Genomic DNA, 14,419 nt, shown 5'->3' with positions numbered 1-14,419 from the left:
TCTCTGGCGCCACTCCTGATTTACACGTGTTGTTGGTAATGTACACGTGTTCGTAATCTTGAAAGAAGAAGGCGGAAAAGCCGACCTTTATCCATTTGCTTCCAGAAACAACGAGCTCTCTCTCGCGCAGCAACCACAAGCTCTATTTTGGAGAAACTACGAAACATCTCGACTTCTCTCTCAGAGCCCAGCTCGAGTCCTCAGGTAAAAAGGAGAAATGCTGATGGATAATTTTTCTCCAATACTTGATTTTCTTGGTTTGTTTCTACTGATCTTTTGTTTCTTGGGTTGATTGCACTTCTTTTTCGTTATTTTTGATGCAGATATGAAGAGGATTTGTGAAGTTGTTGTGATTTCATGCTAAGTTTCTTTGAACGGATTTGAGAATTTGGGATCGTATGGTGTGTTTTGAAGGTTTTTTATTTTATTTTTTATTTTGGGGAAAAAAATGGTTAACAGGTCCTCTGTTAGGATTTTCCTGGCAAAGAGTATAGAGCAAGGGAAGGGAAAAATGAGAGAGACACGGATTGGAGCATTTTTTTTTTTAATACGGGTTGAGGCTTTTTTTATAATTGATTTGGGGTTCTGTTTGGGTTTGGGGTTGTGATATTTCTGTGTTTAATTTGGTATTTCATAGTTTGGAGTTGAGCGGTTAATTTTTTGGACCTTATGATCTCATTTGTGATTATCAAGTGCATAATGGTTAATTTTTTTTGAAATGGTGCTCAGAATTATCACCATTTTTCCCCTTTAATTTTCGGTGGAAGCACTGTTCTCTTCATGCTAATTGTTGAATTGTTCGAACCAGTCTGTTGTATATATATATTTTCCCCGTTCCTCTGTTTGTTGTCTGTATAAGTACGAATTCATCAATTTATCAATTGGGTTGTTCTTCGTTTGTAATTTCATTAATTGGGTCTTTAGATACATTTTATTGTTGAGGAGGTGAGATGTTGCCTACAATAGGCATCAACTATTACAAAAACCTTTTTAATGAAGAAACAAGAGAAACAGAGACAATGAAGATTGTAATCAACAGCTGGGGGGCATAATCGTTTCTGATACCTTAAAAAGAATGAAAAACAAAACTCAATATTTGGATACAAAGAAAATTAGGAAGTCAGATAGATGTTAACATAATGAAAATAATTCCACCGCTTCCTTCCTCTAAAACTCCGCCGTGTAAGTTTATCTTACATTGCCGGTCCCAAGCCCGGATAAAGGAGGAGGGGGAGGGCGTCAGGTAGTCGACAGCCGGCACTCCATGATCACGTCGAATCCTTATGAAAATGAATCCAGAACGAAATCGCGCTAAAGCTAGGGCGTCACCCGTAAGTGGCGCGCTGTGTGGCCTGAGCACAGTGATAAGTGAGCAAGGGTCGCTGTATCTCCATCGGCACCCGGATACAGTGTTAAATGAGCAAGGGGGCTATAGAAACTTCTTTTCGAACGACTCCACTCAAAGTTGTTTGGGAGCATATGCTCCTATCAACTTTACACGGGACACACAAAAGAAGTACTTTGATCCTATTAGACGGGGAAGGGTGAAGAAGCTGGACAGAAGGGTAGAGTTCAAGAGAGCAAAATGCGTTTAGGAACGTGGAATATAGGAACCTTGACGGGAAAATCTATGGAAGTAGTAGAAGTTATGGTGAGGAGAAGGATAAATATTATGTGCCTACAAGAAACTAAGTGGGTTGGTCGTAAGGCAAATGATCTAGAAAACTCAGGGTTTAAACTATGGTATTCGGGCACAAATAGAACGAGAAACGGTGTTGGCATCATCGTGGACAAGACCTTGACACAAGATGTTGTAGATGTCAAGAGGGTAGGAGATAGAATCATGGCAATCAAGATTGTAATAGGACAAGAACTTATCAATGTGATTAGTGCGTACGCACCTCAAGTAGGGTTGGATACGAGTTCGAAGGAGAAATTTTGGGAAGACCTTGGAGACTTGGTGCAAGGAATTGCTCAGACGGAGAAGTTATTTATAGGAGGAGATTTAAATGGACACGTGGGCAGGGAGACAGGCAACTATGGAGGTTTTCATGGGGGCCATGGTTTTGGGGAGAGAAACGAGGATGGGGAAGCTATCTTGGATTTTGCAATGGCATATGATCTCTTCTTAGCCAACACCTTCTTTAAGAAGAGAGAAGAACATGTGATCACCTACAAGAGTGGGTCGTCAAAAACACAAATAGATTTTCTTCTAATGAGGAAAGGGGATCGTATAACTTGTAAGGATTGCAAAGTTATACCAGGAGAGAGCGTGACTAATCAACATCGCTTGTTGGTGATGGATGTACATATCAAAAGAGTGAGAAAAAAGAACTAGACTTGGAAGTGCCCAAGGACTAGATGGTGGAATCTAAAAGAAGAAAAACAAGCCATTTTCAAAGAGAAAGTAATCACCCAGTGTGTGTGGGATAGAAAGGGGGAAGCTAACCAAATGTGGGATTCCATGGCTAGTTGTATCCGAAAAGTAGCAAAAGAGGTATTAGGAGAGTCCAAGGGCTTTGCCCCACACCAAAAGGAATCTTGGTGGTGGAATGAGGAGGTACAAGCAAAGGTGAAGGCTAAGAAGGAATGTTGTAAAGCCTTATACAAGGATAGGACCGATGAAAATGGTGAAAGGTATAGAAAAGCGAAGCAAGAGGTGAAGAAAGCTGTGAGAGAAGCTAAGTTAGCGGCTTATGACGATATGTATAAGCGACTAGATACCAAAGAAGGAGAGTTGGATATCTATAAACTAGCTAGAGCAAGGGAAAAGAAGACAAAGGACCTAAACCAAGTGAGGTGCATCAAGGATGAGGATGGAAAGGTTCTTGCTACAGAGAACGCGGTTAAAGACAGATGGAAAGGTTATTTTCATAATCTTTTCAATGAAGGACATGAAATGAGTGCTTCTTTAGGGGAGTTGAGTAACTCAGAAGAGTGTAGAAACTACTCTTTTTATCGTAGAATCCGGAAGGAAGAAGTGGGTGTAGCTTTGAAGAAGATGAAACATAGAAAAGCAGTAGGCCCAGACGATATACCAATCGAAGTGTGGAAAGTTTTGGGAGAGACAGGTATAACATGTCTCACTGACCTTTTCAATAGGATTTTGAAAACGAAGAAGATGCCGAATGAGTGGCGAATGAGCACTTTGGTGCCTATCTACAAGAATAAGGGCGATGTACAAAATTGCATGAACTATAGGGGAATTAAGCTAATGAGTCATACAATGAAGCTCTGGGAGAGAGTCATTGAGCATAGATTGAGGCAAGAGACACGGGTTTCGGACAACCAATTCGGGTTCATGCCAGGGCGCTCAACCATGGAGGCAATCTATCTCTTACGAAGATTGATGGAAAGATATAGAGATGGGAAAAAGGATTTACACATGGTCTTTATAGATTTGGAAAAAGCGTATGATAGGGTCCCAAGAGACATTCTTTGGAGGATTTTAGAGAAGAAAGGAGTACGAGTAGCATATATCCAAGCTATACAGGATATGTATGAAGGAGCAAAGACTGCCGTAAGAACTCATGAAGGACAAACCGAAAGTTTTCCCATAACTGTAGGATTACATCAAGGCTCATCCTTAAGTCCTTACCTTTTTGCGTTGGTAATGGATGAGTTAACAGGACATATTCAAGGTGATATTCCTTGGTGTATGCTTTTCGCAGACGATATAGTGTTGATAGATGAAACTCAGGAAGGGGTAAATGCAAAGCTTAACCTTTGGAGAGAAGTGTTGGAATCTAAAGGTCTTCGCCTAAGCCGATCAAAGACAGAATATATGGAGTGCAAGTTCAGTGCAAATGGAGGCCAAAACGAGTTAGGGGTGAGGATCGGAGATCAAGAAATACCAAAAAGCGACCGTTTTCGTTACCTAGGATCTATCTTGCAAAAGAACGGAGAATTAGATGGAGATCTCAACCATAGAATACAAGCTGGATGGATGAAGTGGAAGAGTGCATCCGGCGTGTTGTGTGACCGCCGTATGCCACTGAAGCTTAAGGGAAAATTTTATAGGACGGCAATAAGGCCGGCGATGCTGTATGGCACAGAATGTTGGGCGGTGAAGCATCAACACGTACACAAAATGGGTGTAGCGGAGATGAGGATGCTTCGTTGGATGTGTGGGCACACGAGAAAGGATAAGATTAGGAATGAGGATATCCGGGGTAAAGTAGGAGTAGCCGAAATTGAAGGAAAGATGAGAGAAAATCGGTTACGGTGGTTTGGACATGTGCAAAGAAGGCCTACTGACGCTCCGATTAGAAGATGCGACTATGGGACAGAGGTTCAGGGCCGAAGGGGCAGAGGAAGACCTAGGAAAACTTTGGAAGAGACCCTAAGAAAAGACTTAGAGTACTTGGATCTAACGGAGGACATGATACAGGACAGAACACAATGGCGTTCTAAGATTCATATAGCCGATCCCACTCAGTGACTTGGATTTTCCAAGTCTCCAACCGATAAGTTTTCCTCACTCGGGAAATTAAGGGAACACTACCTCAACCTATATGCTCCACTCACAAAGCTTCAACATACAAGCTTCAACAAAAGAAAATTCAAAGAACTTAGCGAAGAAGGCTTTGGTGTATTTAACACAATACGTTGAAATGAAGGAAAGCTTATTTATTGATATCCCCGATAAGTTACAAATATGTGCATATACTTGAGTCAAAATAAACAAACAAGAGGGAGCCTTCACAAAGGTTGCTTAGGAGAAGTCTCAGCAGTCGGTAGAGCCCCAGAAAGAGAAGGCACCGGAGGGGGATCATTCGGAGCCTCAGTATTGGACAAAACCCTAGAAGGAGGAGGCATCAGAGATTGATCATTTGGAGCTTCATTACGCGGTACAGCCCCAGAAGACGAAGGCAATAAATGCCTTTGGAACAAACCCACAAATCTCTGATGATCAAGTAAAACCTGACCATCAGATTCCTTCATCTGGTCAAGCTTCCTCTTCATGTTTGTAGCATAGTCATGTGCGAGCCGGTGCAACTGTTTATTCTTATGCTTGAGCCCTCTAATCTCCTGTTTGAGACTCATCACTTCAGCCGCCAATGATTCAACTTGGCGGGTTCGAGCAAATAGGCGTTGGGCCATATTAGACACAGAACCTGCACACTGAACACTGAGAGCCAGAGAATCCTTAACAGACAACTCATCAGACCGTTTGGAAAGTAGTCTGTTATCTTTGGGAGTGAGAAGGTTCCTGGCCACTACCGCAGCGGTCATATCATTCTTCATCACGGAATCCCCAACGGTAAGAGGACCAGTAGGGGAGACGAAGGATGGGCGCCATATGTTGTCTGGAGAAGGCGGGGCTGCCTCTTCAACAAGGTTCAAGTCAAAACGACGGTCGGAGGGGCCAGACATTTTCAAAGGTGTTGAAGAGAGAAGAGGTCGGACAAATCAAGATCTTAGAAGTGCAAGAATGGAGCTTCTACTGGTGGATATTGAAGTGTGCTTTGGAACTTAATGTCAGCCCCTATAAAAATCTGCACTCGACGAAGCTTCAGAAATCGAAGAGGCGCCTGCTCAGAAATCGAAGAGGCGTTTGCTTTCTCAAAAGCTGGGCTACTCAGAGATTCTCAAAAGCTGGGCTGCTCAAAGACCACAAAGGCCGATCTCAGAAATCGAAGAGGCTTGCTTTCTCAAAAGCTGGGCTGCTCAGAGACCACGAGGGCCGATTTCAGAAATCGAAGAGGCACCTACTTTTCCAGCCTTGTCAGCACCTGTCACACGCACACTCAGCTTTGCGGAAATTATGGGCATTCTGTCAAAGATTTCTGGCGAAGTAGAAAGCACATGAATCGTACTGTTCAATCACCCACTTCCCACACGCAACAGTAGCTCATGGGTACCACAGATAACTTTGCCAAAGTTCTCTGACAAAGTTGAGACACGTGAAGCTTGCAGCTCCCACTACATCGCTCTGACCAAGAAGGATAAAAGAATTGCAAAGAAACAACACTAACAAAGTTTAGACACATAAATTTTGAAGGTCTAGCTACCATATTATTACCCACAAGGGTAAAGGAACAGTACCACTGCTGGATAATTGGAAAGTCCCGGTGTGTCAACCTCTGTGCTTCGTGGCAAGGTAGACTAGCAAACATGCCCAACCTTTACTCACATTCGAGAAAACACTCCTAACAAGATTGCTTGCTCCAAAATCGAAGAGGCACCGCACTCCGAATCTCGAGAGCCAGACTCCCAACATGATTACTTTCTCAAAAATCGAAGAGAGGGTAAAGGAACAGTACCACTGCTGGATAATTGGAAAGTCCCTGTGTGTCAACCTCTGTGCTTCGTGGCAAGGTAGACTAGCAAACATGCCCAACCTTTACTCTCATTCGAGAAAACACTCCCAACAAGATTGCTTGCTCCAAAATCGAAGAGGCACCGCCCTCCGAATCTCGAGAGCCAGACTCCCAACATGATTACTTTCTCAAAAATCGAAGAGACACCGCTCTCCGAATCTCGAGAGCCAGACCCCCAGCAGGATTGCTTTCTCAAAAATCGAAGAGGCATCGTTCTCCGAATCTCGAGAGCCAGACCCCCGACAGGTCTGTAATCTTCACACGCAACATCAGCTTTCCAGATACCACAAACCACTTTTTCAAAGTGCTCTGACAGAGTTAAAACATGTGAAGCTGGCAGCTCCCACTACCGTGCTATAACCAAGCAGGGTAAAGGAATAACATTATTACTTGATGTTAGGGAGACTCCTATATATGTCGACTTCCATCCCTAACGGACAGGCAGACCTGCAAAAATGCTCAACCCTTTCTCTTATCTGAGAGGGCACTCCCAACAAAGCCTTTCGAAATATTCAGCTTTTTTTCCCCCCGATAATACCTCTGTAAACAAGCTATACTAGAGCAAGAATATCTCATATCATCAGGGTTAAAAGCAAGAGTATCCCATATCATGCTTTTTCCCTGTCTTTTCCTTTGGCCTTGTTCTTACCTGCAAGACAAGGAGAAAGAGAGCAATCAGTCAGCACTTGGAATCAAGCTTCCAGCCAGGAACTGACTGCCTGGAACCCCTTAACTGATTACTTACCTGGCATTGCTCTCGAGTACTCATCTTCAACATCTTATGCTTCCAGGGAAGATACCGCATCTGCCTGAGGAACAGATAGGGCAAGTGAGAAGGATACAAGGAAGCATGTGGAGACAAGCGTAACAGCACACGTGCCGATACATCCACTACTCTATCAAAAGCAAAAGTATCCCATATCAGCAGGGTCGAACGTACTCTAGATTTGATGGACTTGTTTTGACCCTCAAATTCTTCAGTCGGCCTTATACTCTGGAGGAAACCAGAAAACCCTCCAGCCCAGTTCAAGAATAAGCCTGTGGAAAGTTACTTCTTCAAAAGCAAAAGTATCCCATATCATCTCTCCTCATTTTTCTTCTCTTTATCCTTCATGCTGCCTGCAAGATAGGGAGAATGTGAACAATCAGCCGGAGCTCTGATTGCTTACCTTGTCTGTCACCTCTTTCAGCAGATCCCCTAGCTCGGCGACTTGGGGGACTCCTACTACATGGTTTGTATCTCGCTTGACCAAGCATGAAACTACAAGTAAGCTTCAAGTGAAATTGATACATTACCTTGTGCATCTCCACCAGTTACAGATACCACCCCTGGATGGAGGAAGAGTACTTCCAGAGAAGATGCCACATCTACCTATGAGACAGATAAGGCAAGTCAAGACGATACCACACTCCGGTACTTAGAAGTTTCGTGGCTACGAGATCATTCTCCCACAATTTTTCCTAATGTCATTTGTACTAAATCATTCACTTGTACTCACTAAAGGAGAGCTTGAACCTATGTACTTGTGTAAACCCTTCACAATTAATGAGAACTCCTCTATTCCGTGGACGTAGCCAATCTGGGTGAACCACGTACATCTTGTGTTTGCTTTCCTATCTCTATCCATTTATATACTTATCCACAATAATGACCGGAGCAATCTAGCGAAGATCACAAAAAGTGACCGTTTTCGCTACCTAGGATCTATCTTGCAAGAGAATGGAGAATTAGATGGAGATCTCAACCATAGAATACAAGCTGGATGGATGAAGTGTAAGAGTGCATCCGGCGTGTTGTGTGACCGTCGTAGGCCACTGAAGCTCAAGGGAAAATTTTATAGGACGGCAATAAGGCCAGTGATGTTGTATGGCACAGATTGTTGGGCGGTGAAGCATCAACGTACACAAAATGGGTGTAGCGGAGATGAGGATGCTTCGTGGGATGTATGGGCACACGAGAAAGGATAAGATTGGGAATTAGGATATCCGAGGTAAAGTAGGAGTAGCCAAAATTGAAGGAAAGATGAGAGAAAATCGGTCCCGGTGGTTTGGACATGTGCAAAGAAGGCCTACTGACGCTCCGGTTCGAAAATGTGACTACGGGACAGAGGTTCGGGGCCGAAGGAGTAGAGGAAGACCTAGGAAAACTTTGGAAGAGACCCTAAGAAAAGACTTGAGTACTTGGATCTAACGGAGGACATGATACAAATGAGCGCAATGGCGTTCTAGGATTCATATAGCCGACCCCACTTAGTGGGAAAAGGCTTTGTTGTTGTTGTTGTTGTTGCTTCCTTCCTCTAACTTGATGACCATCCTTTTGGAACAATGTTTGATGAGTTCTTATTTCGAATGTGTTTGCCTTACCATTGTAAATTGCTGGAGGTCCCTTTGTTCTTTATCTTGCTCACAAGCATATTGATATGTAAATGTATGTAATAATTTGTGTACTGATAGGATATATGCATTACACATGTTATGTTTGTTACTGTTTTAAAGCATTATTAGATAGCATGTTGCATATTCTTTTAATACTTACTTTATTATTGCAAATTTGTGAATCTTATACCATAGCAAATCTTATGAATTCTCTTTTTCCACTATATCCAAGGTTGGGCAGATGGTGTGCTTCAATGTATCATTTTGATAGCTTTTGATAGCTTTTGTGTAATTTATTTTCACTGCAAGTTTGTAAACATTTACATATTGCCAACATAGATTTTGATATATAAACACACTTTCTTTCTAACAATATATATACTTTGTCTGCAGACTTACAAAACAATGAGCATCGTACCAATCTGTGAATTAAAGCCTTTTAGAAACAATATGAAGATCAAAGTTAGAATATGCCGGTTGTGGAGACCCAAAATGTTTGGACGCCAAAACCAATTCAATGGCTTACAATGTGTACTGGTTGATGAACTGGTGAGAAAACCATTTTGTTTAAATGTAATATAGTTAAAACTATAATTTCAAAAAGAAGAGAAAGCTATAAATAACTCTTTATAATTTTTGTAATGCAGAATGATGCCATTGAAGCCTCGGTCTTAGAAGCAGACTATGAGATAGTAGCTCCAAAAATTAAAGTTGGTTTTATATATGAGATCACACGGTTGCATAGCCGTTCCAGTAAACAAACGTACAAGGTCGTACCACACACTGTACAACTATACTTCAATGGGAAAACAACTTTCAAACAGATACCAGAAAGACCTCCACACATTCCTGAGCACCGCTTTTATTTAGTGGATTACAGTGAATTGTTATCCCGTGTAGATAAAGTTGAAATTCTCACAGGTAATTAAACACATTTATAAACCTACATCTATATGCCATTTTTGTTTGTCAACATTTTTTCATGCTATAATCTTATGATATTGGATTGCCAAATTGCAAGATGTTATGGGACATATCACAGCAGTGCAACCATTGGAAGACAGAATGGTTAACAAAGAAAGACTGGAAACAAAATGTGACGTTCACCTTCAAAACACCAGGTAATCATTTTATCATGTGGTAATCGTTCATTAGACATTGAATACGTGTCAAGCGTATATTCAACTATAACATGACTGACATTATGGGAAAGAATAGGCAATTGTATTTAGATGGGTGGAATACAAAAACTATTGATGCAGGAACTTGAACCTATGGTGATCCATATGCAATTTAAGGTGATTTCATTAATGAGTAATCAAGTTCTGTTTTTAATTTTTTCTTCTTTTGATATGTGAATGTTGATTGTCGAAGAACTGAAGGTTGCTAGGTTGGTGAAAATCTGAAGGTAAACGAGTTGGAAATGCTGTGCACAGAAATGGAGTGTTCTGCAAATGGTTTTCACACACACATATATGGACTCCAAAAGTAAACGAGTTAGAAATGTTTCGTAATATTTTGCTCTAACTTCTTTGGTCGGAAACGAAGAAGTGAGAGTTACACTTTGGGGAGACTGCGCCAGGACCTTTGATATTGAAGTTGTAACACAACAACCATCACCAATTGTGGCTGTGTTCACAAGTCTCAAAGTAAAACGGTTCCTAGGTACACAACTTAACTTTACTTCTTTCCAATGTTTACATTGTATTACAAAAAAATAACATGCTTCCACATCTGCAAACCCACAGGAAACACAGTGCTTAGCAGTACCGGATGCACTTTGTTTTTCATAAACCCAAAAATACCAGAAGCAGCAAATTACAAATCGATGTAAGTTTTTTTTACCATTTTCTGAACAATATATATATATATATATATATATATATATATATATATATATATATATATCACTCAAATAATATTAAAATTCAATCTCATTGGGTTACCACTTAACACAAAAATGTGCAAAAACTTTGCCAGTTCCAGTCATGCTTTGAAAATGATTCCAACCTCAGCACAACTAATGACACCAGATCAATTGGATGCCGCTGAAAAACTATCAGTAGGGCAATTGAATATCTTGGATCCAAATCTTTATCAGGTAAAATGGAATGCATTCCAAATTTAACAATGTTGTATATTTAACAGTGTTATATTGGTCTCAAAATTCGTTTTTCTGGGTTGTCAGCTTTTGTATCCATGCAATTAGTATAATAGAAATTATGTTTTGATTGCACAGACAGTTTTCATTGATGTCTGAAACATTTCCTGAAAACTGGATGAAGAGTATAAGAATGTAGGTTCGTGTCTGTTCAAATTATACTCATCATTCTTTAACAAATATTGCAGAACACTCCATTTCTGTGCAGAGCAGCAGTTGCACGGTTTGATTTGAGTAACGGCTGATGGTACAAGGCATGTCTAATCTGCTTCAAACAACTAAAACCAAAGCCTCAAAGTGACCTGCTGGTTTGTCCAACTGATGATATTCAAAACCCTATTGCTTGGTAATACAAAATTACTCTGAATCTATTACTATATAAAACATAAACTTAATTATACTTCTTTATAAATAATCACATCAATTTCAACGCAGGTTCAAAGTTAGTTTAATTCTTGAAGATGCCAATGACGAAACCAATGCCATCATTATAGGTAAATCAACTGAAGAACTATTTGGAATCACATGTGAAGAATTAGTAATCAACAAAAGTTTCTGTGACCAAAATGAATTACCACAACAAATACTCCGAGTAAAAGGTCAAATCAAACTTTTCCAACTCAAACTTGGGAAAGTTAAAAGTGACACAAGCAGAAATGACTTGCTCATCCAAACTGTTTTCAAGGATCAAACACAAATTCACCCTTCAAACAACAACAAAGATGATGAAGCAATAAGTAACCTTGGGAAGAAACATATGGTTCATGAAATGTTACCATGCACACCACCACTCTCACTCAAGAAATCTCTACCTTCATCTCCAACTGAGAGCAGTTCAAGTTCAAAGAAACGACAAAGGGAGCCAGTCAACAAGAGTCTTTTCACCTCTACACCAACAAAAAAATCTAAAAGGTTAGTCTTTATAAAAAAATAAATAATTGACATAAACCTTTTTTCCATTACTAGATGTGCACTGATGCTTTAATCTCTCTTCATTTTACATGATCCAAGTGATACCACAAGTGGATACAGTGAAGAGACCTATGCATTTGAAGAGACCGATGACGAGAATGTAGCAAACACAGATAAAACTCCCAGTGAATAGAGTATGGATCCCAACACTCATAAATCAATTTTCTTAACAATTTTTTTTCCCATCTTCAATGAGTAGTTTCTCTAACACAGAACTATATCTTATAAATATTGCATAATATAGATATAAATATTTCATTTGGGTTGTCGATGAGACCAACTGGAAAATCTAGAGAGTTTATTTAGTATGGCTGCAAAATATATGCAATTTAGAGTCATTCAATTCTTATGTCAATGTTTTTTTTTCTTCAGTTCATCGTTGTCATGCAAGATGGAGGAGGCACCATTAACGTGAGGAGTTACGTATATGGGTGTCTTTAGTGAAACAAATCTTACTTTTTGAGCTGTGTACAGTTTTAGATGTAAAAGTCTCCCTGGGATAGGACCATAGCTTTTGAAAAACAATCTCTGAGGATGATATACTAACATCCTCAACTTTTTGCATGTAATATATAAATATAAATAGAACTCTCTGGCTATGGCGTACGACCATCCCAATTTTTGTCGTGTAATATAAGAATGTAATATATGTATATCCCTTACTTTGGCACATATTTTCTCATGTATATAAGCCCTACTTTGTACACGTTTAAGATCATTTTGAAACCCGCAGCATCGCGCGGCCCTCAATTGCTAGTAAATCCGATATGCGAAATAATTTGACAATATATAAGATGTTTATGTTATCATTTTGAATATACGAGTATTGTTTCCTAAATTGGTTTTATTTACTTTTCATTCCTCATATGAGAAATGTGAAGTAAATAAAATTAACTTAAAAGTGACTGTTTTTTTTATTGTCTTTCTGTTGGGTTTATAATTATAAAAGGCTTATTTTATTTACACATCACGTATTGTTGAATAAACCCTACATACTTAATACACCTCACATTTATTTTTCAATTAAACTTTATTTTAATACATCCCATTTACTTTCCCATATTACCCTCCCACCCCCATTCTCAACATACATCTTACATTTTCTATATACACCCCACATTCTTCACATCTTATAATACTCGGTCACAATCAAGATTGGAGGAAGATGAGGCTGCTGCGACTCTGTTAAAGGTGGCAAACGAGGTAATATGCTGAGGTTTAATGACAAAAATTCGAGGGTAAAAGCAGCAAGGGAAAGGAGAACAATCAAAAGGTCTCTTGTAATGTGAATGGTGCTAGGACTTTGCCCATATTGGCAAAAACGTAGCTGAATGTTGATGTAGTTTCATTGCATTTTCATATGTAAGAAAAGAAAACACATTTATTTATTGGTGTTGAATTGCAGAACAGAGATTGTGTTTAGCCATTTTATTACTATTATCATTTCTTTTAATTGGGGTTATGCTATGAGACGACATATATAAAGAAATATTGTTAATTTCTTCGCACTCCATTCAAGTTCTAATCCGGTAGTTTTATCATTTTGCTTGCATTTGTTGGGAAGACAAAAAAAGTAGATAAATAATACGTTAAAAGTGATTTGGGTTTATTCAGAAATTTTTTATTTTTTATTCTAACCTAATAAGGTCGAAATTGGCATTGCATAATACGGTGTATAAGTCATTTAATATCAAAGTTGAATGTGAGGTGTATTCAACAGTATGTGATGTGCTAATAAAAAAAATCTTATAAAATTGTATTTTGATGACGATGTTTTTCGTTTTATTTGTTTAATAAAATACCTATTACCTTAAAAAACAATAATCACAGAGAAAATTCTAAAAATTAATGAACCTATTCTAACATGCCTTTGATGTACGGTTGGCAAGAAAACATGAATGGTTAAGTAAGCTACTTTTAGGGTTTAATTGCATGAAAGTATCCCATTTATTTATCATCCATCAACTCTATATGGTTTATATAATTACTAGTTGGAACTTAATTGGAATAACCTTGGTAATCTTCCATGTATATCACGAGAGATTTTTCAGTGTTCCCGTCATACGAAGTGGTACACCACGTGTCCTTATATAAATGGTCGGTTATGTGTGTTAAAATATTAATAACTTAAAAATTAAAATTCTCCACCACTTGCATAAAAACATATAATGTACCCTCCGTATTTCCGTCACAACTAAAATTGTACCTACTATCACATGATTCGCATCACATGGAACACAAAGCAGGAGGGCTGGCCCCATCCTACGTGTCAAACGCTCCACGTGTTCCATTATGTGGCACATATATCAGTAGGATATCAAACAATGAACGTTAGAGACTGACGTATGGGGCTTATTTTGTTGCATCAGATCATTGCTCTCTTGGTCACGTCGCCATGAAGACACCATGCCCAAAACTGAAAAAAAATAAAATAAAGTGGAATCCATTAAACTTTGATAGCTCTTTCCATTGCCTAATAATTTTGTGCGAGCATTGTTGGAGAGCTTATCATTATATATACAAAACATTTTCACAAGTGTTTGGGAAGGAAGGAAATATATTGCCAATGATGATGAAGTTTTCATTA

General features: G+C 39.3%; 1 protein-coding gene and 1 long non-coding RNA gene across 2 annotated transcripts; both read left to right on the top strand.

Moving 5' to 3' along the window:
- The first annotated feature begins 43 nt into the window (after positions 1–43).
- LOC103421453 (replication protein A 70 kDa DNA-binding subunit B-like) lies at positions 44–12,538 on the top strand. The gene is made up of 11 exons (XM_070804993.1): positions 44–204; positions 9,093–9,248; positions 9,347–9,620; positions 9,721–9,820; positions 10,240–10,364; positions 10,448–10,529; positions 10,680–10,800; positions 11,049–11,206; positions 11,296–11,772; positions 11,872–11,966; positions 12,205–12,538. The coding sequence occupies exons 2-8, from the start codon at positions 9,105–9,107 to the stop codon at positions 11,103–11,105; spliced, it is 903 nt and encodes a 300-aa protein (XP_070661094.1). The 5' UTR covers positions 44–204; positions 9,093–9,104; the 3' UTR covers positions 11,106–11,206; positions 11,296–11,772; positions 11,872–11,966; positions 12,205–12,538.
- On the top strand, positions 9,874–10,222 carry LOC139188036 (uncharacterized). The gene is made up of 2 exons (XR_011571151.1): positions 9,874–9,997; positions 10,108–10,222. It is a non-coding gene; the product is annotated as an uncharacterized lncRNA (long non-coding RNA).
- Positions 12,539–14,419: the final 1,881 nt, after the last annotated feature.

Source organism: Malus domestica, chromosome 09, assembly GCF_042453785.1.
Source record: "Malus domestica chromosome 09, GDT2T_hap1".
NCBI lineage: Eukaryota > Viridiplantae > Streptophyta > Magnoliopsida > Rosales > Rosaceae > Malus > Malus domestica.
This window is presented reverse-complemented; position numbering and strand designations above follow the sequence as displayed.

Bases quoted from the DNA above. Each gene is read 5' to 3' on its own strand.
- LOC103421453 (XM_070804993.1), top strand. From the start codon at position 9,105: ATGAGCATCGTACCAATCTGTGAATTAAAGCCTTTTAGAAACAATATG. The intron at 9,621-9,720 runs GTAATTAAACAC...CCAAATTGCAAG, and splicing joins TAAAGTTGAAATTCTCACAG to ATGTTATGGGACATATCACA. The intron at 9,821-10,239 runs GTAATCATTTTA...TTCTTTGGTCGG, and splicing joins GTTCACCTTCAAAACACCAG to AAACGAAGAAGTGAGAGTTA.